The sequence below is a fragment of the Phalacrocorax carbo genome, chromosome 1 (genome assembly GCF_963921805.1).
Source record: "Phalacrocorax carbo chromosome 1, bPhaCar2.1, whole genome shotgun sequence".
Lineage (NCBI taxonomy): Eukaryota > Metazoa > Chordata > Aves > Suliformes > Phalacrocoracidae > Phalacrocorax > Phalacrocorax carbo.
The window spans coordinates 172,090,850-172,117,158 of record NC_087513.1 but is presented as its reverse complement, the minus strand read 5'-3'; the positions used below and the strand labels follow the sequence as shown (position 1 = coordinate 172,117,158).

The 26,309-nt window shown below is 40.6% G+C and overlaps 1 protein-coding gene across 8 annotated transcripts in view; it reads left to right on the top strand.

Annotated features, from left to right (window-relative positions):
* LMO7 (LIM domain 7) overlaps positions 1-7,710 on the top strand; it is a 130,658-nt gene extending 122,948 nt beyond the window's left edge. For all 8 annotated transcript variants that reach the window (XM_064440728.1, XM_064440723.1, XM_064440722.1 and 5 more), the window contains 4 exons: positions 894-1,166; positions 2,527-2,635; positions 4,433-4,535; positions 6,947-7,710. In XM_064440728.1, the coding sequence (XP_064296798.1) occupies positions 894-1,166; positions 2,527-2,635; positions 4,433-4,535; positions 6,947-6,969 (508 nt within the window). In that variant the 3' untranslated portion in view covers positions 6,970-7,710. The remainder of the gene's footprint in view (positions 1-893; positions 1,167-2,526; positions 2,636-4,432; positions 4,536-6,946) is intronic.
* Positions 7,711-26,309: the final 18,599 nt, after the last annotated feature.

Sequence of the window (26,309 nt, the reverse complement as noted above, 5' to 3'; positions counted from 1 at the left end):
ACTTTGTCTCTCATCAAATGTTTTTTGTTTGGTTATTCTAAACTTCATCTTGTATTACAGAGCACAGAAACAAATTGAGTGTGTGAAATGCTATAAGGTAAACTGAATAGCAACACAGATAGAAGAAAGTAGCGGTATTACAGCTGGGATTAAATGTTAAAAAAAGTGTAAAGAATGTGGATGTGACCTGTAAATAACTCAGCTGCTTATTTGTTGGTCGGTATACCAGCAATGGAAATCAATAGTGTGCCTTGTCATTGATGGATGTGCTTAAGAATTTCAGTATGACAGTTTATTATGGAAATTGATTATTATATTAAAAAGTATACATCTTTGATATAGCAATGTGTCAGAAGGTCTGAAGTTTGTTTCTTGCTTTAAGTAATTTATGAATGTTGGATTTCTCACTTAGGAAACAGCTGAATTACCAGTCAGAAGAGTGTTTGGCTATTGGGCCAGCACCTTGTACCTAGACAATGTTATCCAGTCTAGATGAATTACTATTTCAATCTGGTATCCCTTGGAGAAAACAAAAACAAACCTGGTATCTGAGGTCCGTTGCTGTACAGTAGATTTTGATACGGTTCAGCCTGATAAGACTGCAGTGAAGACTGTTTTGCCTTTATTCTGTAGTGGTTAACTGCCACCTCTCTTTCGCCTCACCTGTTATTTCCCATGAGACTAGGACTGGACACCTAGGAAGGATAATTTGTGGCTCAAACATTTTAAATCAGTATGTGAAGAATATTGCTTGGGTGATCAGACAAGCGTATTCCTGATAGAAAATCTTAAAAATGCTAGGATAATGTTTTCCTTTTTTAAAAAAAATCAGAGTATAGCTCTTCTGCTCCAGAGTACTGACTTTTACACTTGTATGTGCACCTCTGTTACAGAGGAGAGTCTTTGGACAATCTTGATTCCTCAAGAACGAGCTCATGGAGGCACCACTCATGGCTGAATCAATCTGCATCCTCTTCATCTCTGTCCTCTAGTCAAGATTTCAGTCGCCCAGTGTCCACTTCAAACCGAGCCTATATGTGCACTCCTTCCTCCAGCAAACCACCTTCTGCGGCCAACTCTGCAAGAGCCCCATCCATGTCCCAAGCAGTCCCCCGGGCTCAGTCTCCCCTCTCTGCTTCTCAGCCAGGGTCCCAGACACGCAGCAGGTGAGCGGGTGCCCTTCTGCTGGGAACGTATAAACATCGGGCCACACTAAAGCGCAGACTTTGTACGTATGGTGGCCTACAGCAGTGTTCTCAACCATAAAGTTGATTAACATGGTATGGTGCTGAAAAGTACCTGGAGTTTTCTGGCTGGGTGGGACAGTGGACACAGGGGCTGGTATTACCTCCCTGTTCCAATCATTCAGAAAAATTCCTCAGGTTTGCCATCACTGCTTGACATCGGTTAAAAAAACAAAGGAACTTGAATAATAAATCTCCAGTCTGCAAGCTGTGTGCGGGTTACCAAAACGATTAGTAAAAGCCTACTCCAGATGACATTTCTGACATTTATTTTCTTCGGTTTGTTTTAACAAAAGATTCCTGAAACCCACACTTTATGGCCCTCGTCTTGGTCTCTCCTCCCCCTTTCCTGGCATGTGGTCAATATCATCTCAAGGAGCACTCAGGAATGCTCATAACCCGTGACCCTGGAGAACAACAGAGTAGGATGTTGGTTTTAATCTAGGAGGAGAAAGCAAGAATTGCAACATATTTTGAAACAAAAATGGAATTCAGTTGTGGTAGGGTAGAAAACTCTGGTGTTTTATATACTTGAAACAATTTAAAGATAGCTTGGGGTAAGACTATAGAGAATCATCCACACACACTTACATGTATTATATATAACAACTGTGTGAATACTGCTTCATTAGCTCTTACACTCTCAGGCACTTTGTGATAAATTGACCCTGTGTTGTTTGGAATTTTTTTTTAAAGCTAGGCTTATGCATTCTCTATAATGTAAGAAAATTCCCTTCTTAACCATGTTTGCTTATCTTGTTCTCACTTCCATTTGCTAACATCTTGGTAGATCTATGAAAACTGACCTGTGTATGGCTTATGTTCAAAGAGTTCATGTAATATTATATGTCCAGGACTAGCCCTCTGTTACCTAACAAGGTGCAGATGGCGGGACTTGGCAGGGGTACTTGCTAAAACAGCCTTCAGCATAATTCCCTGCAAATAAGAAATGAGGCAGGAACACAAAACCTGTGTTCTTACTCTCCAAACTTAACAATATACTTACGTTTATTTGTAGAAGGTATATTTTGTAATGAAATATCTCCCAAGAATGTGAAAGAATTTCTTCATTTGTTCCTATGTAATTTTGACCTAAATTATAACACTTCAGCTTTCCCTAGCTTTCAGATCTACTGTAAATAATATTTTCAGTTTATTTTGCCCAAGCAGCCTAATAGTCCACTTTTTACCAGTATGTTTTTATTTTTAATCTCAAAGTCTTTGATAGTTTGTCTTTTAAACCTTTTCAAGCTGGTTTTAAGGATTTTCATTCTGTATCTAGGTCAGTCAGTGGGAAGAAAATCTGTTCATACTGTAATAACGTTCTGGGCAAAGGAGCAGCCATGATCATTGAGTCTCTTGGTCTTTGTTATCATTTACATTGCTTTAAGGTGAGAGCTGGGAGTCACATCGTGAAGGAACAGGAACTAATCAGGAGCACGCATGGCTACTCAATGTTACGCTCACAGGGGCTCTACTAATCACCTGCTTTGCCTTCTACTCTTGACAGCGTGGTGCATGCATATTTCCATGAGGCAGTCCTATCTGCAGGCATTTAGCACTCAACTCTAGGACTATTTGTTAAATGCCAGAGCTGACAAGTAGGACTCTGACAAGTAAAATGGGCACTGTTGACTGTGGGATCAAAGTTCTTCCTTCTTCGAATAGAGAGCAAAAATCAGAAGGTGCTGAACCACCTCTCCCAGAGAAATTCGGCCTTTAGACAAAAAAAAAAAAATAATAAAAAAAATCTCAGCCTGGACCCCGGCAGTTGAATCATTTAAGATGATCCATGACTTCTAAGTTAATTCTAGCAGTCAGTGTTCACATAGTGTTTTCCAGGCAAAGGCACGTTGTCAGCGTTCAAACTGGCAGGATAAAACTCGGCACCAAACCAGAAGCTGTGTTTAGTGCAAACCAGCCCTGATTGGGAGTTAGGTATATTAGTGCTACTCAACCCTGGTCAGAAGCTAGGTATATTAGCTCATGCTCAGCACCAAGACGTGATTTCCAGTCAGCTTGGGGCATACGCAGAGCTGAAAGAATAAATGCCTGCCTGCAAAAGATGTAAAATCACTCCTAGTTCTACTGCCCTAGGACCAGATGTGGAATTAGGCTCGTTTGGAGGTACTGTTGGACCCTGATTCTTCCATGGCTTTAAGAAAGAGACTTCTGTGTCTGGTTCAGAACAGAACCTTCTGTTGCCCTCTGTGCCCAACTCAGATGCGTCACCTTGACTCAGTCGCTTGTAATACTCTAAGCTCTTACTAGTCCTGCCTGCCTGAGCAAGAGGGACTGGAGTAATCCATGGGGGCTGGTTGTCATTTCCTTTCTGCAGAACGTGAATTCTGTGTGAGGGAATCCACCTGTAGCTCCTAACATGAATAAGAAGATATCAGATTTCTGTTTTTTGATTTCTGGAGATTAATGAGCTGTTGAACAGACTGCCATCCAAAAGATCTGTTAGTCATTTAAGCAGGCAAACTGTCTGTCCTTCTGTAGTCAGCCGAGTACTTTGCTTCGTAAATTCAGTAAGGATAGTGTTACACTTTAGGTTATAGTCCTTCCAGAGGTGGTTCATATTCATAGCAAAGATGTGTTCAGCCACCATAATTAAATAGTTTAATGCTAGCATGAAATCTATCTAGCCCTTTATTCATGTTTTTATTCAAGAAAAATGAAATTGGCCCCTTTCTCCAAAGAAGAACTTGTTTCTGTGATACAAACCCAGGAAATGGGAGGTGCCTGAGTATTTGCTGCCTTGAATGCCAAAGGGCAGAGGACACCAGCAGCATATAGTGCCTCATGGAAATCTGCAATTAGCATATCCAGGTGTTCTGTGCCAAAATTGCTGTTGCTGCCTAGAGAATAAATTTATTTCACGTTGAGCCAGTTTTAGTTTTCAGAGAAACCGAAGTTCAAATTAGATCTAATGAACTAACCTCTAAAAAGCATCTGCTCCGTGTTTGCTTAGTTGGTGTATCTCTGCTATTCGTTGTCCAGTCGTCGCCTTATGATACTTTCTCAGGGTTGGTTGCATTTTGATCTACTAATCGTTATATGTTTGCTTCTAGTGATTTGGGGTTTGTGGTTCAAGCTTTGTTGGGCTTAGTCGAAGCTGCTTTTGAACAGCATTTTCGTTTCTTAATATTTGGTAAGGAATTGCTAATTTTTCATCTATCATACAGTGTGTTGCCTGTGGATGTGACCTTGGGGGATCCCGCTCTGGAGCTGAAGTTAGGATCCGAAACAACAAACTCTTCTGCAACGACTGCTATATCAGATTTAAAAGTAAGACAATCCAGCTGCAGCGTGCACGACCGTAGTTCTTCTTTGTGCTGTAAAGCCTCAAGTGTTTGCACAGCTGAGCCACTCAACAGCTTTCACATTTAGCTTTAAGTTGGTGTATTACTGAATAGGTTCAGCACAGTTTGATTGCCAGTTTCTGTCTTTTGTAGGGTGTAGTCATTCCTAACTTTTAACTTGCTGGTAGCTGATTTTACCACCTTGTTATTAAGCAGCTTCAAGCAGACAACGTGGTATAGTCATCCTGCTTTCTTCATAGATCTGAGAAAGTGGTGTCAAGGAGTTGTCAGTTGCTGAACAGGCTTGTCTTGATAACAGAGAAGTCTTTTTGAAAAACTGTCTACATTTTTTTTTTTTAAAGTAATCTGAATATGTATTAAATACAGTCCTAACGCATACCTGGAAGGCTATTAGTTTATCCTTTGCAGGTGGCACAAATGCTGGTTTCTTTTTGCGATGCTATTATTATTTGAATTATAGGTCTGTGATTGGTTATTCGTTTAGGTACAAGTTCAGGAGGAATTGATATACTTACAGATCTTAATTAAAAGGTGCAGTATAATTTTTATCTTTTATTATGGTTTGCAGAATTCTGATTTACTGGAGCATGATGTTAAGGATTTGAATAATGGTGTTGTTTTGGGGTTTGGTTTTTTTTTTTTCTGCTGTCATAGATGATGGTAGACAACCTCCTAATTTTGACAAGTCTTGGGAGTTTTATATGGCTCTATTTTTATGTAGCAAATATGGAATTCTCTGGAATTATAAAATTCAGCTAAGGGAAGGCATTTCTGAGTTACTTCCTGGGAAACATGTCTGTGTTTCTTCATGAGCCCAGCACATTTTTCTCATGGTTGACCAGAAGGCGGTCGAGGGAACAGGATGGATACTCATGGTACAATACATCAGCAGGACTTGGGCATCTGCTGCTGAGAAGCCTAGCCCAGAAAAAGAGAAGCTCTGTATCTGATGCTGTTGCTGTTTTCAGGTTCTCGTTGGCTTCTAGGAAGAGGAGAAGCTGCCTGCACCACACAGAAATAATTTTGTGGTGCCTGAGCTAAAAACAGAAAACCTCACACCTCTCCTTTACGCCAACAGTGCATTTGCAGAGGCTGATGTTAGGTGCAAGGGTGCCGCTGTGAACAGCGGAAGGAGGGAGAGACTCACCCCCTTCCATCTGGAGGTGACCCAGGTCATATCTCCCCATGTTAATGTTCAGAGGATTCATCTCCTGCTTGATGACGAGACTACACCAAAGTGACTGTGTTCCTATTTGAAGCACCCAAATGTGTGGGAGATTCAATCTGGAGCCCACTCATGTTATTTTTGCTTTATCGTTTCTTTTAGTGGGCAAAATTGCTGTATGAGCTACGTAAGTTTGATACTAGGGAAAAAAAAATAAATCTGTTTTTTATGATTTCCTGGCAAGACAGTATTCAGGAATTTGGTGATGGAAGTAAGCAAAAATTTTATCACGGATAAATTACCATGTAGTCTCTCTGATGTTACAGCCCATAGAGCCACGGCTGTGCCTTTCAGAAGCAGAGTTGATCTGTAAGAAACAGTTCTATTCCCTTCCCTTGAGACTGCACCTTCTTGGGCACCTCAAAATGTAATTGTATAAGATACAAGTAAATCAGGAATTGTAAGAACTTGTAGGTACAGAATAGAGCATTGAAATTAGTGATTAGTAATTGAAATTACCTATATGAATAATACAAAAACCAGCTATGTGATTACTGCAATGAAAATATACTGACAGCACAGCACTGGTCTGCAATGCAGATTACTTTGTTTGCAATTGGCATCAGCCTGGCTAATTATTCATTAGTTCAGAATGTGAACATATTGGCTAAAAGGTTTGATTAAACTGTAGCATCATTAATATTCACTGTAATTTTATGGTGTGACATTTTTGCATTTTTATGTTGATTTTGTCATTTAAACTTGTAACACTGTAGCGAAACAGAAGTGTATTGTCAGATGCCCACAAATATATGCAGAGGCAGGATAAAAATGTTCTTTTTTAATATTGCTACAGTTATTTAGCAAATTTTAATTTTATTATCGAAGGGTAAATTTAGAAAACCTGCCTCCTTGTCTCTATGCTAATACTAAAAGTAACTCTTAAAAACTTGGTAAGGTGCATGTTCTGTGGAATACTACTTGGCCTGAAATACTTGTAGTGCTATAATTGGATTAAACTCAAATTTGTACTGTTCGTTAAATTTGGATTGCTAGATTCAGAATGTATACCTTAGTTTGTGTTACCATTTTCAAAAGGTATTGGAAATACCATTATCTGACTATTTTTAACTTGAAAATGTAAATTTTTGTCACTAAGATTTTTCAGTGGTCAGATTTCAATTACAGTTTCTTCTGTCTCTCTCTAACAGCTGGACAACCAACCTCCATGTGAAACAAATGAAGATATGAAACCACTGTTGCAGATAAAAGAAGAGGTGATTGCTGCTGATGTAGATCTATAAATATATATATTGTGTGTATGTGTGTTTTTTCTAAGAGTATCTCTTGCTTGTCTAGTCTTCATAGCAATGCATTGTATTCTTCATATAACTATTTTTATTTATAAGAAAGTAACTGCAGTAAGGAAATATCTGGGGAAAATGCTTTCACTTTTTCAGCTTCAAGTACTGAGAGCACAAGGGAGAATAAGTCTATTTTCAGTAATAACTTCAAAATATTTTTGAGGCTTATAATCAAATAGTTGACTTTCTAATGGTATGTGAAGAGGGTATTTTGTTTCTAAGCTCTTGAAATGAGCATTAGAGAAATAGCTAATATAAATATATATTTGCAATTGCTGTCTTTATTTTTGACATATACTGAAAGTGAATTCTCTAGGTTAATATGAAGCTGCATTTAAATGCACACAGATGTGTTTGCTTTCCATATGCTGGTTTCTAAAATTATATGTTTTTTGAAGCTTACAAAGAATAATTATTATTCTTCTTATTACAAAGAATAATCTGTTTCCTCAGTGGTTTTGGCATAATATTCTGTGGAATCCATTTAAGGGAAGAGTTCTCTTTTTTCCCATTTGGAAAATGTAACTATCACTTTTTCCTGCACAAACTGAGTGGAGAATGGTTGTTGAATTACAGTGTATTTGTAAATAAAATTTCTGATGTTGCATTTATTAGAAGTTGTCTGTCTTTCTACCCAGCTAAATGTGTCTGAGGTTATTTGTTGAAATACAAAAATTGTTTGAATTTTATCTTGGGAAAAGAATTTTTATGAAAAGACTAAAATGTTCACCTAAACTATGTGTAAGAACAATAGTTCTTGATTTTCTCTTTTCCTTCACAGTAGACTTCAGGTTTTGTATACAGTTCTCCCGTCAATCTCCTCGTGCTCTTTCTCTTTAGCATTTAATACAAGTGGTGAGACGGATTCGTTGTCCTGTATGCTCATCCCTGAAGTACAACAACTGGAAGAGGTGGAAGTTCCCCAAAACTTCTCTGCTGTGGCTAGGAATGAGGTGCTGAAAGTATTTTGGTTTAGGTTCTGCTCCTCCTGAAAACACAGCTGGAATGTGTGCTGTGTGTTTTTCAGTGGTGTCTCCCAAATTGCTTTGGTCAGTGGCGTCCCCAAATGCTTTCATGCCCAGTTACAGAATCATAGAACCTTTAAGTTTGGAAAAGACCTCTAAGAGTCCAACTGTCAACCCAGCACCACTGTATCTCTTAAACCATGTCACAAAGTGCCATGTCCACACGTTTTTTTAACACCTCCAGGGACGGTGACTCCACCACCTCTCTGGGCAGCCTGTTCCAATGCCTGACCCCTCTTTCAGTAAAAAGAAATTTTTCCTAACATCCAGTCTTCCTATCTACACCTCTCCTGATGCAGCTTGAGGGCATTTCCTCTCGTTCTATTGCTGGTTACTTGGGAGAAGAAACCAACACCCACCTTGCTACAACCTCCTTTCAGGTAGTTGTAGAGAACGATAAGGTCTCCCCTCAGCTTCGTCCCCTCCAGGCTAAACAACCCCAGATCCCTCAACCTCTCCTCAGGAGACCTGCTCTCTAGACCCTTCACCAGCTTTGTTGCCCTTCTCTGGACATGCTCCAGCATCTCAATGTCCTCCTTGTAGTGAGGGGCCCAAAACTGAACACAGTACCCGAGGTGTGGCCTCACCAGTGCTGAGTACAGGGGCACTATCACCTCCCTGCTCCTGCTGGCCACACTATTCCTGATACAAGCCAGGATGCTCTTGGCCGCCTTGGCCACCTGGGCACACCGCTGGCTCACGTTCAGCTGGCTGTCAACCAACAGCCCCAGGTCCTTCTCCACCAGGCAGCTCTCCAGCCACTCTTCCCCAAGCCTGTAGTGCTGCATGGGGTTGTTGTGACCCCAAGTGCAGGACCCAGGACTTGGCCTTGTTCAGCCTCATACAGTTGGCCTCAGCCCATCAATCCAGCCTGTCCAGATCCCTCTGCAGAGCCTTCCTACCCTCGGGCAGATTGACACTCCTGCCCAATTTGGTGTCATCTGTGAACTTACTGAGTCCCCTCATCCAGATCATTGATAAAGATATTAAACTAGACTGGTCCCAAAACAGCCCTGGGGTACACTGTGACCAGCTGACAACTGGATTTAGCTCTGTTCACCGCAGCTCTCTAGGCTTGGCCATCCAGCCAGTTTTTTACCCAGCGAAGAAGAGTACGCCTGTCTAAGCCATGAGCATCCAGTTTCTCTAGGATATGTTCTGTGTCCATGTCCTTGGAAGCAGTGAAGAAAATACAGAATGTGGATCAGAGGAATTTGGGGGAGTATTTTGTGGATGAAACAGAGGGAGAGGACAGCTGGGATTCTGAGTTTGGCACTCTGAGGAGCTGCAGTGAAGATGCCAAAGCAGGTTAGGGTGCTGATTCTTCTCACGTGATCTTGGAGGATGGATTGGAGAGCTAGCAGATTGGGGAGAGAGGTCGTGGCTGCAATAGCAGTGGGTAGCAAGGGAAGATCATTTTGCTTCAGTGTAGTGGAGGAACTTTGATCACTGGACCCTCCGGTAGCAACTCCGCCTGTCTCTTGTTTTGCTTTGCTTTATTGATCTTTCCTCTGAACAGATGGGTTCTGCCTTGCACCAGGGAATTCCCTGCTATTTAATGTTGAATTAGGAAGTGCCAAACATTATTTTCAAATTTTGCTTTAATTAAAAAAAAGGGGGGTGGGGGGAGCAAAAAAAACAACCTAAAATGCCCCATCAATCCAAAGTTTCCAAGCTCCTTGTTCAACCACCTTTGTGACTTGGCCTTGGCTTTTGGTATCAGTCAAAGTGTCTCCTATGAAGTGGGCTGGTAAAGATAGTTCATTCATTTTCCACTACTGTGGTAAGTAATGACACAGTAGACCACAGGTGAGAGCTCTCAGTTATGAAGATCCTAATCCCCAAATACGGACTATGGAGAGGTATTCACCTTGCCTGCTCACACTGCCCTCTGGGAGCCTGGGGTCCTCTCTGCTGTTTGTGGAAGAAGATTGCTTCCCTGAGAGCTATTCAGGGCAGGATCCCACAGGAGGTGCTGTGCAGATCTGGCTCTCGGTTAAGACCCATACGTAATGGAGATGGTGGGGATGCCTCTGCAATGTCTGGTTTTCAGCCTTATTTATGGTAGGGTGGTGGGTAGCGTAGGGTGGGTATCCCCACAACCGCCATCACCATCCCTGAAATTCACTATGAGAGACAAAACTGCTTCTGTCACAGGTCAAAGTTTCCCAACCTCCAAGGCATCAATGAATTTACCCTAGCATGTCCATGATTTCCCCTCTCCCAGCATTGTGCTGTGCAGCAAAGCTGTGGGAAAGGTCAGGGATGGCCGTTCCATCTTTTGCATCTTGAGCCCAGTTGTATTGCTCTGTCCCTGGGAATCATTTGGGCACAGAAATCGCCTGGGCATGAAGAATGCAGTGGGAGAAGAAAGCTCAGCAACCTGCGGTCTGCTGTGCCGCTAGAGCTGCCTGACTGGTGTCCCACAGCCTGGAGTGACGCACTCTTGAGCTGGGCTGACTTTTCCTAAATGGTGTCAAGTATTTCCACACAGGCTCCAATTTCATTTTCCCACAAAAAGTCTGCAAAAAAATACGTGTTATTTCATTAGGTTGTACCAAATTGTTTGCCTGTGAGCAAGTGGAATTTTGGGTTAGTGGACTCAAAAGAGCTGAAGTTGAAACTCCTGCAGAGCTGAAGCCGAGTTTCTCACCCTTGTTAAAGGCTTGGTTTAAGAGGGCTCCTTCAAACCTGCATTTGCTAATTTGAGTTGGCAAATGAGAGCAACGAAAACTCTTCTCCCTTCCCAGGATGGGAACAGGCAAAGAAACCCACCTTACAAATGTTGTATCTGTGTATTTTGATCCTTGCTAAAGTGTTTGGAGAGTGTTGGGCTGTCCAGTTCAGCGAAACTGATTATCCACTAGCAACACAAGATGGCAGTGTGTAAGTGCAACTCGCACAATAAAAAACCCTTTCTGCAGTTGTATAAAAAGGGTTGCGTTTGCTAAATGATAATAAAGTTGCAATATAGAGAGAGTTGTAGAGAGAATTCCTCTTAATCTTGGGCTTTTCTCCTTACCTGGCGTCATGGAGGTGTGATGTACCACTGAATCTGAGCAGTCTCATTTGATTTTTGTCTGCTATTTGGTTAATTAGCTGCTACTTAAGCCAATTCTGAGTAGGGAAAGAAATAAAAAGAACAGTTCCTAGGAAGAAAAATAAACTAGATGATTTTTTAGTGAAGTGTTTTGGTGTATCTTGCTGGATTCTTTTTTTTTTTAAGATGCTGTTCAAGGAGGAAGAACTGATTGCTCTCCCTCCAATCATCAGCTTCAGACACCCTGTTTAAGGTTAAAATCCTTAAATGCAGGTGTCTACAGGTGAGCTACGCCTCTGCACTGCTATTAAAATCTGGGTGGATTTAGGACTCAGCTCTGTTCTTTACTCTTGGATGTCTGGTGCTGCTTGGGATGTTGTTCAGTGTTTAGGACATCTGTCCAGGGCTGGAGTGGGATATGGTGCGAGTCTGGGAGACACTCATGCAGCTGCTGGTGCAGGTCTGGCAGGATGCTTTAGAGCATCTGAAAGGACAGCAGAGATTTATGAGCAAGCATCTGAATCAAGCTCAATCCCCTACCAACAGTGGAGCAAAGGCGTGATGTCACGGGCCAGTGAATAGGTGTCTACTGTCGGGTGGGATGCTTGGCTAAGCTTCACTGACCCTAACAGGCATGTGGACCCTAGCTCACATGTAGACACCTGCATTTTTACATCCATATGTTTACCTGTCTTAATGCTGACTGAATTCTTCCAAAAATATCTGAGAAACTCGCATTCAGCTAAATACTTCTTCTACCTTATATTTAGGCTTCCAGGCTATCAGCTAATAGATTGCAATGTCTGTTTGAATATGGCTTTGGAACTGAGTGGTCTACAGATAGCGGCCCTGGTAGAGGGCAATGTTTAAATAAAACAGCACCTCAAAAATAGGAAATGTTTTCCGTAACTTTCAGCGTGAACTTGCTGTGGGATTTTCCTAATACATAAGAACAAACAAATCACACATCTCAGAGTCAAAGTCAAGGTATTGCATATGCTCTTAGTTTTGTTGAGATTTCTTTAAGAATTTTTTTTATGCATTTGTCAGAAATTTCAAGCTCAGTTACCTATGCATTCATCTCTCGTGCGAGCGGCAGCACCGTAGGCAATGCTGGTTAGTGGCGAGATTTATGCAGCAAGCCCTTTGTTAGAGCCCAGCATCTGAATTTGGAGCTCATGCTGATACCAGAAATGGGCAGAGCCGGTCTCATTATTTTCGGGAAACCACCTCACAGGTGAATCCCGAGGAGGGTTCATGTGATAAGTTCAACATTACCCTTAGGTAATAGCTGTTGTAACATGGCCCACCTTGTCACTTACGGAGGGTAAAAGGGTTTGAAATCTGCCAGTTTGAGCTCAACGTGAAAACCGGTGTGCTTGCCGCAATGTTTTAAATTCCAACCGATCATTTGTAATGGATTAGCAAAACCTGTGCTGTGGCTGTAATGGAAGGCTATTAGCAGCAGGCATAATTACATGAAAGAGCAGCTTCGTGCTGGAAGCTCTTCAGCATTTTAATTTTAGCTCCATGCTTCTTGGGAGCTAGGGGCACCGACATAAAACTACATAGGAGGATGATGTAGAGCACTTGTTCACAAAAGGAATATTCTAGGGTGAGCAGTAAGGTATCAGTTTATTAAAGCTGAAGAATTTTTTTAATTGGTGCAACCTACTGGAAAGAAACTTGCCGATTAAGTAGCTGCTGTAGGCGACAAACACTCAAGAGATGCGTCGTGCGTTGGGAATTATTGGCTTCTGTGGGTTTGCCTGAACAGTCAACATTGTACAAACAAGCAAAGCTTTTTTTTTTTTAAAAAAAAGGTATGTAGAAGGGTGTGTGTACACACAGCTTCTTTTTGTTAATCATAAGAGAAGAAAGAAAATGCCAGGCTGTTGAATGGACAGTTCATAAACACAACCCAGTGAGAGCAGGCTTGCAGTCAGCACAGCGTGCCACCTTAAATGGCCTTTTGCAAGTAGCTGTGCCAGAGCAAATGTTTCTGATTCCCTGAACTGGAATTTTCTTTTGCCCCCAAGGCAGTCACACAGATGTGCCATTTATTGGTGCATCAATTGCATATGGCCCTTCCATGATGGAAATTCACAGATTTCAGGGTCAGGTCAGGCTACTGCAATCATTCGATCTGCCTATATCACTACAAAGATCGGAACCCCTCACCCAATAATTTCTGTACTGAACACACAACTTCTGCGTGAACAACAGTGGTTTTTGTTGGAAAGAAGCCCTGTGTAGATCTGAAGTACGGAAATGATGGAAAATCTAGCACGTGTCAACATAAATCTTTCTAGTGATTAATTAGCACTCTTAAAAAAGTTAATTTCATTTTTACCTATTTTATTGTAATGAGCTTTCTAGCTCATTAAAATTTTATTTTCATTCGTTTAACTTGATTTAGCCTCTCAGCGCTCGAGTAACTTTTTTCTTCTTCTCTCTTAGATTGTACAAGTGACTTTGGTACTGTCCCAGCGTTTTTTTTCTTTAGTTTTATTTCTTAAAGCTGTACATAAAACCTTGTTGCTCATATTAGTCAGAAAATGCAAGATTACCTCCATGGGAGGATACTGTGGATAGACTGATCCTTTCTCAGTGAATTGCAGCACAAAACTTTTGCAGGAGAATATCTAGAACAGAGGGGAAATAATCTTTAACAGCATTAAAAAATCTGAAGCACTGTAAGAATTTCTTCACATAACGCATAGATTCAAGTAGGAGCTTATGTCCACAAGAGAATTTTGCTGTATAAATCTTCTGGCATAATTAGAAAGGCATTGAATTGCCCTTGTGGGAATGACCATGCCTAAATTCCTCTGTGGTTCTGCTAATTTTCCCGTCTTGGGGAAACACCTGTAAGAGATTCCCATGCTGACATGGCTTGGTTGACAAGGGGACAAGATCACATTCCATTTTTATTTCTCAACATGAAGCGTCAGCTGCAAAAATACAGTTAGTTCCTGCTATGTTTGGCAGGTATTTGATAGGAGGGGTCCAAGGTGCAGCCTTTCATCAGACTCTAGCTCTGTAAGGATAACAATTCCTGTCTTTTGGTGCCCATGTAAACAAGACTCCCAAAGAGAAACATTAGTTTTACTTGCATGTGATACTTCATTTTAGGTAAAATTCGTTCCTGCTGAGGTAACTATTGCATTTATGAGATATATATGTGCTGCACGTCATTATTAATGCGAGTGGTGGTACCAGTGTACTCCTGTGTGCACAAATCAGTATAACCCCAAAAAAAGTTTTGGAAAAGCCACATCGATTGCGATGGAGCAAGTCAGTAAACAAGCAGCCGTCAGCGAGGCACAGCTACTGTCTGTTAATAAACCATGGCCATCCAGCACAGCGCACTGCAGAATGGCAGTCATGAGCTATGCTAGTCAGCAAATTTTATGCAAACTTCATGTTACAAATGAGCATGCATTTCAATCAACCGTTTGCATGCTTACAAGTAGTTTTGGACCTCAGCAAGTGAAAAAAATGACACATCGCTTCTTTGCCCTTTGCTATTGGGATAATTAGATGTTTTTGGCTTGTGACTGGTGGACTCGGTATTCTTTGAAGTTTCCTGTTGCCCGTGATAGTTCATAGCATGTCTAAAACCTGCAAACCTAGAGATTTTGTGTTCCCCCTCCCTCAGTACTGTGTCAACTAGGCAATAAAAGAAAGGCAATTCTGGACTAAATGTCAGCCCTGCCAATGCACAAAGGTATTTAGGTTGTCCAGAACATTCTGTGTTACACCAGCCACCTCGGTTTCAGCAGCAGCTAATCTTTTTCATTTCACCTGCTTCTTCTAGTGATGTGGTGCTAAATGGAAAACAAAAAGCGAGCAGGTAAACACCAGTTTGGTCCTGGAGAGATGGGTAGATGCTAAACAAGAGGGGGTAATAGGCTACACAATCCATTTACCCTTATTACACTAATGCTCTCTCTGATTATTCCCTATAGAACTTTGAAGATATACAGTGTTATCACATAGCGTGTTCTTGGTATCATATGCACTTAAGTTCTCTTAAATCCTATTTCTTTGTAACATCTGGGACTTAAAGACAAGAAACCTGCCTATTCAGCCTATTCAGAAACACTGTTTACACAATCTGTTAATCCTAATCTCTTTGCCAGATCCTGAATTGTTCATCCGACTGAGTTGTGTATAAGATACTAACTGAAGGTGTTAACTTCATTAGGCTTGTAAAACCAAAGCATCCCTTCACCTAGCACTAGAGAACATTTGAATTCTTCCCTCCAGTGTCTCAAGGCTATGACCTTGGAAGGATGCCCATAGAAGTATCAATAGACAAGGGGAAAAACGTTCGTGGGTCACTCTCCAAAGCAGCAGATATTTACACTCACTGATTTTCATAGTCAAAGTGTATTTTTGTTCTCTCATCAGTCCTGCTTCACTGTTTTTTTCCATGATAACCATGATTATACTGTTCAGCAAATATATTTATCTTCTGATCAGGCTTCATGCTGAGGCAGCAAAACAGATGTATTTATAATGCTGTTCTCATGCATGTAGATCGACTGCAACTCTCTGATTCCCACAGAGCCTGATTGGTTTTAAGCAGAACACTCAGCACAAGTGAGCCCGGGAGTCATCTGCCTGCCTCTTGCCTCCCATGATGGAACAGGCTCTTTGCAACAGCACTGCCATTCTCTAGCCTGGGAAAAAGATTTCCCCATGCAACCCACGGGTATGTTCCGCTGTTCAATAAGCTGCGGTGGCTTGCGTGAAAGGAGAGCTTGCACCGCTGGAGATTTACTTCATTACTGGCCAGTTAGAACAGGAATATGACTCAGATCAGCAAGGCCCATTAGTGAGGCTCTGAAGTTATAACCTTGACTGAGCTAAATACTAAAGGCTATATAGCTGGACAGTGTTAGAAAAATTAGCTCTGTTGTTGTGAGCCGACCTGCACTGGTTTGCCTCAGCTGGGGATGTATGCATAGTGCAGATGCAATTACAACTACCAAGTCATTCTCATCTCCACATTAGGTTTTTGTATAGGTGCTGTAGAGGTCTTGTACAGGCATACAGGCATCACCAGGCTTTTGGGTTTGTCTTTTTTTTCTTTTTCGAATATTAAGAGGGAAGTTGGAGATTTAAGAAAGTGATGAAAACGATATGTTGCGATTCTGTGAAGGTTTTGGGTGCTCACCTATTTTGTTGGACTTATAATCTCCTTTGTGATGTTCTTGAAGCCTCTGATTTCAAGCTGTCTAATTAAATGGTAACTTTTATAAACCAGGTGGCCTTCTTTCTCCTTTTAAAGTGAGAAAAGAATGAGAGCAAACCAGATAGTTCAATAAAAAATTAACTTCTGTCGACATTTCTTCAGCTAATAGTGGGTGAAGAGCCTTTGATAGATTATTGCTTCACCAAAAGAAATGCCAAGGTTGAGTTCTTTCTTAAATCTATTTATAAAATTAATTTCAGGCAATCTGCTGGTCCTGGACTCTTGTGTGATGGGCTTGTGATCCCCTGCTACTTTTAAAAGGAGTCTGTGGGCAGTATTTTCTAATTTTTTCTAGTTAGTTGTTTGTAACATGGATCTGTGTAGCTGTACTGGTTATTATTTTCCACATAAGGACTTAAGTTTTAAATTTTCCAGACATATTTGTAGCACCCATTAGCTGTTAGTAAGCTTCAGTATTCAACTAATGGAGGAGAATTCTTAAAAGGATGATAAATGTTCTTTTTATTCTTAGATCTAAGTTCAGCAGAGGTCTAAACTTTCCTCTTTGGCATGCTGTTTCTCTGTGCAGAGGATACTCGCTATGGGGACAGGGAGATTGCACTGCAATATGTCATCTCCAGCAGTGGTAGAAGGTTTTGGGTCTCAAATCTCTTGCCAGGCAAGTTCCTCTCTAATGCTTTGGGTCAGATTAGAAGGAGTAGTGCTTGCTTCTTTTCTCTGCCCAGATATTAAACCCCAAACCTCTGAGACCTGATTCAACACTTAGAAGCCATAATGGGTCGAAATTACTTTCAGCTACTCGCTTTTCAATACAAGATAGCAGCCAGGACAGATAAATGCTGGGCAAGTTCTGCTGTCCTGCTTCTTCCAGCATTGCAGTATGGACTCTCTTCTTTCTGCCAGTGCAGAATTTGCCCCGTGGGTTGCATTGGGCAGAATTTGACATGTTTACCTGGTTGCTTTTCTGAGTAGAACAGCACTTTCCAGTACATTTTCTTCACTGGTGTTTCTGGCCAAAAGGGTTGGATGCACTCCGATACCGTGACTACTGGTTTTATTTTCTCCATGCTCACATTCCAGCACTGAAGTCAGATTTTTGCATTCCTGACCGCAGAAACAGCAATGTCTGTAATTAACCGTAACATTTTGCTTGCCAAGCAGTAAGCCTTGGGGTTCTTGCCGCCACTCTGGACAGCGAAATGTGTCAGTCTCCTCACTTTCCTGCTGCACTGTCAGGTTGGCTCAGCGATTATCTACTGACAGATAGACATCTGCTGGCAGGAGGAATGATGTCTCTTTGGCAGCTAGCCCACACGTGACTTGATACTTATGTTGTTATTTCTTTCCTTCAGCAGCACTTTACAGATTCCGCTGGGGGTCGGGTTCCTTTTCTGTATTCACTATGCTGAGAGGAGCTCTTCCCTGTTGACCTTGTCATTGAGTAAATTGTAGGTTCCATAAATGACCTGCTTTAAATGCAAAGCGTTTTTGGAGGTTTTTGATTTCCATCAGCTGTATATCTGTCTCCATCCATGCAATGGAATTTGCTTATTTTCAGCAGATGCCACCTCTGGTGTCAGGGACCCCCAGGGAGCAGTACGTTTTGACCCTTTGACTGTCTAAAACAGATACTGGAGGAACAGTATATATTTAGAGTAATCAAAGTACAACCATCAACTATTAAGCAGGGGAGCTATTCATCCCTTTTATCCCATCCCTAAGAGCAGCAGAAATATGGGGGACTGTATGAAGGGTTGCCTCCTGTTTTCAGGTGGTCCTGTGGTGAGCGTGGTGGTTTAGGTGAGACTGTGACGAGTGTGATGGTGTATACTGACTGCAGGAATTTGAATGAAGGCAGATCACAGCAGGAAAGGGCTGGACCCGGAATAAAGGCAGCTTTCAACCTCACTGGTTGCAGTCATTAAAAACTATTTCCCTTATGATACCTGGAGCCGTGCCTTTGATCATTAAAGAAAAAAATTAGAACTTAAAGGATAATGAGACAATGCAAACCAATATTTTGGGGGGCATTTTCTGACACACATTTAATTAATTCCTCTTTCTAAGAAGTTATAACCAGTTTGGTGAAAACCTCACTCTACTGGTGGACTATGTGATGGAAATATGGCTTGCATAACATGGTGGACAAGTGGATGCAAAACTATTTACATCAACAGAGGGTATCACAGGTTTGATTTTTTGGGTTTTAGGCTGTGATAAACCCCTCTTTTGTATTTCAGTCAAAGACACCATGTCTACAGGCCTTTCTCTGAAGAATTTAGTTGGGACTGACTCAGTGACAAGAGTAGCTGATCCACTGGCAATAGAGCAATGAAAGAGCTGAATTTTTGGAGATTTTTATCTGAAAAAATACTGAGCAGTTTTTCTATGTGTCATGAAAACGATGTTGGCTTTAGGGTATCTGTAATTGACATTTCCTTGCCTAGATGGTGGATTTTCTCTGAGGTTTCATATCCAAGCTCTTTGTAGGTTTGACCTTGCTTCCCTTGTGGCATTTGAGGCAATGCCTCTGGCTTTGCAGACCTATACAATGATTAAAGAGTTAGATATGCCTTTTAATTAATTTTTAATTAAAATGGAGGAAGTAGAGAAGAAAAAAGGAGACAGTAATAAAAAGCTGAAATCTTTGTTCTGCTCTGAGTTGGTTTCAGCTGTTGTTATGTTTGAGAACTACAATTGATTCAGTCTTTCTAGTCTCGTTAAGAACTGGCCAGGATACATGGACATTTTCTTGCAAAGTGCATCCAAACTTTGAGTTCTCTGTTGTCCCTGTGTGCTCTGGTCTTTTCCTAAACTTGGAAGCCATGGATCAGAAATCCAGGCCCAAAGAGGCTCACAGCAAGTACGGGCCACTTATGGAAATATTTAGTATTAAAATAATTTTGCAAGGCCACATCCATTAACACATGCTGCTATACCTTTTTTGACACGATGTAATTACCTTATTTTCACCTCTTATTTACCCTCAAAAATCTTGTTAGCCAGCATGAATCTCATCTGCTCAGGTTAAATGCATTAAGACCATTAAATAAATGGTCATGTTCTTTTCCATAAATGCCATGTAAATATATTTAGTGAATTAGTTTAAAGATTTTTCTTTAAAATGACCATATACTTAATTGCCTTTTCATACTGAGAAACTTTATTGGAGTTAATGAACTGCTTTCATAGCTCAGTATAATATTCAATTAGGTGAACATACCAGTTTCTCTTTTCTTTGCTACCAGTCAAATTTGTTAAGATTTGTTTTGCTTTTAGATTGAATTCAGATAATCATCAACAGTATTTCCTTTGCATATACTTAGGGTCCTAATAAATGGAAAAGGAGCAGACTACCTTCTAAATTACATTCAAAATGCAACTTGTTATAGGTCTTACTTGGTTGCTAAAATACACGTAGAAGCCATGTGAGGATGTCTGACTCCCACATGATTTTTTTTTAGTCATTCAAAATGTTCTGTGCATGACTCTGTCCCATTGCTTCTAGATTTTTTTGGCCTAGCAAAGGGTTGAAAGATAATACGATGATTCATGTAGAAATGCATTCAGGAGAGGGAAGGTGGTAAAAAAACCCAAATCTTTTCAAGTTAAGAGGAAGTACTGGCTTGAGATCAAAGTGTTGTACACTAGTCATAAATTTAGACTGGAAATTAGAACAAGATTTCTGACCATCTGAAGAATGAGGTCTGAGGTAGTCCTCCAAACATGGCAGTAGAGGCAAGACGGTTTTTCAGAGGTATATGGAGGAGTGTATGTGGCAGGAAATAAAGCTGTTCCAAGGCATAGAAAAAAATAATCTTGTGGTGCAAATCCCTTTGTGTCTCAGTGTCTGATATGTTGACATCTTGCAGGGGGGTGAAAGGATTGTTGATTTGAACACGTGTTTTGTCTTAATACAATTTTTTTTGGGGGGTGAAGGTGTAAGGAGTAGCTATTTGGTAGGACCAGAATTAATTTCTTCCCTCTCTTGATTTCTGAGACATGGTAGTATGGCTACAACTACTAACATGACTAGGGTGTGTTAGTCCTTCTAATGACATTTGCGTATTTTGCAGGTCTGCTTTGATCAGTTGCTGGATTGTCACTCTTGGGACTGGGACAGAGCCTTTCCCAAGCAGGATGACTGGGGTTTTGCCAATGTGTGGGACATGCCAGGATTAAAAGGGAGCTTTACAAAGCAAATTCCCTGTTGCTGGCAGGATTAAAGGCACTGGCAATGGTCTTGATCTTTCCTGATCTATTTCTATGACATATTATAAAAATTCAGCTTCTTGGCTGAATTTGGATGTTAGATGCCTATGCATCCTTTTCACTTCCTAGTAGTACAGGTGGGTGCTTATCATATTCTTATCTAGCTGAAGCCTACATCATGTGTTCAGTTTTCTCACAGCTTCCCCTCCCTGCTGCAATTTACTGGCCTGTTTGTAATGCCGTTGTGTCCCATGCTGATCTGAGTTTTCTAAGAACAGTCAGTCATTATTGCCCATCATTACCTGAGATCACAAGAATACTCCTCCAAAATATATATCATTGCACTCAGATTGAGTATATTCTGTTTTCCAGGTCATTAAAGACCTTGCCCCAAAATACTCTGAAAAGGAAATCTTGAGACATCTGTGATTAGCCTCTTATTAACATTCTTCCAGTCTTTCAGTTCATAACACTGAAAGCCAATACAAATTAATTTTTCAGAGGTGATGATGAGATGCAGCGTTTAGAGTTTTACTAAAGCCTGATACTTTATGAAGCCGATATTCCATCCACCTGCTTTCTAATGGTCACTTCTCTCTCAGTGTACATCAGACTTAATGTTTTCTTTCCAAAATGTAGTCAGGTGGCAAATTATATCAGAGCTATGACTTCGTAATCTCTGGATATGTGCATAAATACATTTTCATCTTTTTTCTCATGCTGTGTTAGTGAAATGCCTGAGCCAAATCCTCAGCTTGCTTCCTGACATCTTTGAAAGTGAAAGGCAGGGACTGTTTCTCAACATTAGGGAAATAACCCAATAATTAAAATTTATTTATTTGCTATATTAGGGATAATTTACAATAAACGTACCTCTAAAATGAAATACTTGTTCTTTGATTTCATTGCTTGCTTTTCAAATTGGGCAGTGAATATAATGAAGAATTTTTTTAGTCAGTTTGTGAGATTCATTCTTTGAGTATGATACCATGGAAACAATTTCAGAAAATTCTTAAATGCTATTTCTTAAAAACTTCACCCCTGTGGAATTGTTTCATGCGTGTTATAAAGATAGAGAAGTTGGGAGCTCCACATTAAAAACAAAGAAAACTTTTTCTGTTCCCTGTTGGCCCACATTAAAGGGCAGCAGCTGCTTCTAAAAGTGAACCTAGTTTTATTTTCTTTGTATGTGGTAAAAGCATCTGTTGTAGAAATTGATGGATCTGCATTTGTCAGAAGAGATCTGATCCTTCATTAATTTCAACACAAAGTGACTTTGGAAGGACATGTTTGATGATTCTCCAACAGTTCTGAGCTTTAGCAGCTTGAGGTGAAACAGGAAATCAATCCAAATCAGTCCATTTCTTTGAAAGTTAGAAAAAAGCCTGGAAAAAGTGAAAATTTTTCTCTACAATAGCTTGTAGTTTTTTAGACGTTTGCTCTTGTTACTTATTTCCAAACATGAAGTGAGCTATGAATTGAAACAATTGGCAATTTTCCTTTACATTTTCATTTTCCAGCTGTTAATCACAGAGTACGTAGGCTACCTAAAATGAATTTTCTTTTTATTTTTAATAAGTTGGTAAGGACTAAGTTTAACAATAGACAGTGATTTTTATTAGTTACCATGGCAACCTAGTCTGCAAAATTTCCTTCAAGAAATACCTTTTAGTTTGCTATGTCCTAAATCATATATTAAGTACTTTACTGTGCCTTAATGCAGTGCCTTAATGCTTCTGCATTTTGTGCTATCTTATGAGTAGCAGGTTTAAGTCATCCGTGAGCTTTGTGTCTAATTTTGCAAATGGACTGGGTAGAGAGAGGCCTTTAATTCATCAAGAATGTATATAAATGCTATTATTATTATTATTATTTTAATTCTTCTAATCTGCTTCTGCAGGTTATTTTAAGTATGAATCCCTATGTTTCATTTTTTATCTTCCCTATTATTTGATGATGCACATGATGTTCACTGGGATCCCATCTTCTCCATCCTCTCCACACTGCATAGTACCTCTGCTGAGATGTTTGCAGCAAAATTCTTACAGCTCGTTGTGGGATTAGTCATTAACTGTTATACCTACTTTCAAGGTAGTATGAATTAACTATGTGTGGCATGATTTAAATATTGTATTTCTGAGGACTGCACAGTCTGCAAAAAGAGGCCAAATACATTCAAAATGATATGGCAAGTTTATGTCATGTTGAAAATTACTTTCTGGTACCAGGCAGTGGGGGTAGTTTCCCCTGACACGTGTTCATTAAATTATTTTAGCATCTAGAGATTCAGGTTTGCAGGTCAGGGCTGGACCACCTCATTGTAGAAAAGCAGGATAATCCCACAACTGGATTGTGGTGGCCCCATGTGCTGTACTGAAACTCAAGATGCAGATTCAAAATCATAAATTGGACTAGTGGGAAAATAGGCAAGATTGTATTGGCTCTGTTTGTAATACAGTAAATCTAGAAAATGATAATATTCACCAATGTATAAGATGTTTTAGAAATTACTCAGGCTAAAGTTGCAGTACTTGCCATGTTTAAGAAGCACACTTAGTTGTTTCTGTTAAAACCTTTCAGTTTTGCTCCCAGTGAATCAGGCTCAGTGATAATGCTGAGCCAGAAGCCTTCTGTTTCTCTTGTAGTCTCCCTAAGGTGGTATTGTTTTTCACTATGTCTCAAACCATCAGGATGTTAGTTTCTATTCAAATGTATTTTTGTATTGCTATGACTGTGTCAGTAGGCTGTGTGGTACTCCAGTGAAGAGAATTTTGGCACATTTCTCGTTGCAAGGGCACAGTGATTTTCACCGTGGCCCAGGGACTCCTATCCGTTTTTTTGATCTCTCTTGAGGTATTGTTGCAAAGTTGTTGCTTTCCTTTAAACATTGTTTTTCTGGTGATTAAGGTAGGCACTTTTTTGTTTTGTTTTAATAAAATGATGACAATTCTTGGCTGTTTAAAGCCATCGTGTCGTAAAGGCTCTCCCTTGCTAGTCTTTTTCTTAGCACTGCTTAGCACATGGTACTGGGAACCTCCCTCAAGACAGAGAAGACAGCCATAATAAAAACAACTCTATGGGGCAATGGGATGCTTTTGTTTATTTGGCTGGTTGACTTTCAGGGGAAGTAAACATCTGTATTGCCCCAATTTATCACATAGCATCTCACTAAGTCTTGCGCAGGGTTTGCACCTGTGAAATGAACAGCTGACTTCTTTACAATGTGTAACTGCTTTGCAGATAGCGTATGGATTAGTACCCTCAGATGTTACCAGGCTTTCTTTTATCCTGCAGCTGTAGGTAGGAAAAGATGACAATTATGCTTAGGTATGGACTCCCCCGTTAATGGGAATAGCTCACCAATGTCCATGAGCTACATAAAGTGTCGTTCTCAAAATACTCATTGCTTAAACAGCTCAGTGTTGTTCTCCACAGAGCAGTAGAGGTTAAACCCACTTGACAGTTTTTCTGGAGGAGAAATGCCCAACTTCAGTAAAATATTTAGTGAGTAGTGAAAAAATGCTATAAAGAATCTCTAACCTAAATCTCCGGCTTGGCCTCTCTGCTGCCAGAAATCTTCTGCCAGGTGTTTAGAAAGTCTGTTGCTGAAGACGCTCCAGCACTGAGACATCAGTGGGGTGCAGCTGTCACGCATGTCATACTGAACGGAGACTTAGAAAAGAGAAGTTTTCATGGGTGTAGGAGGAAACCTCTCAGACGGACTGGAATGGAGAAATCTATTATTTCTTCATTACTGAAAACGAAAAAAACCACCGTTAGTCCATTCATTGCCATCTGTCTTTACTCAACTATTCTATTCGCTAAACGCAACTGTATTTTCCCAGTGTTTATCTGCCTGCAGTACAGACCCGGTCCCTCTTTGCTGAGCAAATCCAGGCATCCTTGGATGCAACTGGCACTGCCAACATCCCCCTGAAAAACATGGTTAACTGGGAAATAGAAAAGCTCTGCGAGCACACAGCCATGCAATTCAGCTAACCTCTGTCATACCCCCTTAACGTTGCCTGGTTCTCTTCATACAAAGATGAGTTACAACTAGAACTTGAAGAAAGCGTATCCTGTCGTGGCTGATATGCTCCCAAAGGGTTCACTGCTTACTCTTCAAAGTAAATTACCTGCTTGCAAAGCCATTACCTCATTAGTAAGTAAAGCCCACCACATGTTGGCTGATCACTTCCTTGAAATGGTTTTGTGGGTGGTTGTGCAGTGTAATTCCAGGGTTTGATAATTCATCTGTTTTTCTTCTCTATTTAAAGGCTTTATTTAAAGCTCATTGTCAGAAAGACCCTTGTGGATCTCACAAATAGCAAAATAATGATGATCCCAACAAATAATTATTTTTAGGTGTGCATATACCTCACAGGATAGCCCCAGTGGAGAATGTATTGTCTGAAGGAAAGAGAAGGGGTAATGTGTTTGTAATTGCAAGAATTCTTTGTTGCTTATTTTGTTTTGGAAAAGTCTTGTTTCAGATTTACCTCAAACCTGATACATGCAAATCACTGCATGGCGTGTTCATATAAGGAGTGCAGATAAAGAGATGGTGAAACTTTCATTTAACGTATTAAAAAACTGTGACAAGGATTTCCCTCTTTTCCTGACTCAGGAAACGAAGAAAGGAAAAGGAAAAAAACAAACCAAAAGAGCTTTTCTATAGGTCAAAATTGCTGCTTTTGCTGAAAATGTGTGAAATTCTGTGTAAAAAGTTGGGCTGCTCATGGTGTTTGCTTAGGGATCTCTAACGCAAATGGTGAATAGCATCTACCCCACCCTGCTTCTTCCTCCATTTCCATCCCATTTGGTCAGCATCTTCCTGCTGCCACCTCTTCTGCCTAGGTGTGTAGGAGTGTGACACGCAAAGGTCCTTTTTGGCATTATTGAGCGAAGGTGTGCATGTGTCTGAAAATAGGAGAGACAGCAGAAATCTAGACCCAAGCCCAGGGGTGTAGTCCCCCAGAAAGCCTGGAGAGAGTTCCTCTGGGTGAAGAAAGAGGGCTGGAGCTGTAAGAAGGGAAACGCCACATTTTTAAAAATCTGAGACAGAGAAAAAAAATTTAAGTAGAAAAGTACGAATTAGTTAAAGCAAATTTCCAAAGGGCTTTCAGTGAAACTTCAAACTGGAACATTTTAGGTCTACGTCCATCGGCAAAAATGCAGAGGCAGGTCCCAGATGAGTTAGCCGACTCAGAGGGAACCCACAGAGTGCTACCAACCCCTGAGTTTTCTTCATCCAACACAAGCGCTATGACCACAGGGCCACTGAATATTCATGGTGGTTGCTGGGTCTTGCAATTTTTTAGAGGTCATGGCATTATTCTCCCTTATAAAGGATCTACTGCTGAGAAAACAAACATTCCCATGATCAGGAATTGCTTTCTGATGACCCAGGCTGAGGCTGTTGCTTGTTGCTGTGTGACTCCTGTTGTGTTCAGGGAAACTGCCTTTTCTCTTCTTCTTTGCTAGTAAATAGCAAAGCAGTAAAGTAATGCTGGTTGTTAACACTGACTTCTCGTAGCTGACTCTGACTCCACTTTGAATTTTACCTGCCTGCCTTCAGCAGGAAAGCAATCGTTTCCCTCTAGTTCTTCTTCTCTGTGTCTTTTACAGTTTGCTTTCTGATTTTGTAACTCTCTTTCATTTTGAATCCACGGGCAGGTATGGTAGGTCTATGCTCCTTGCCTTTTCCCA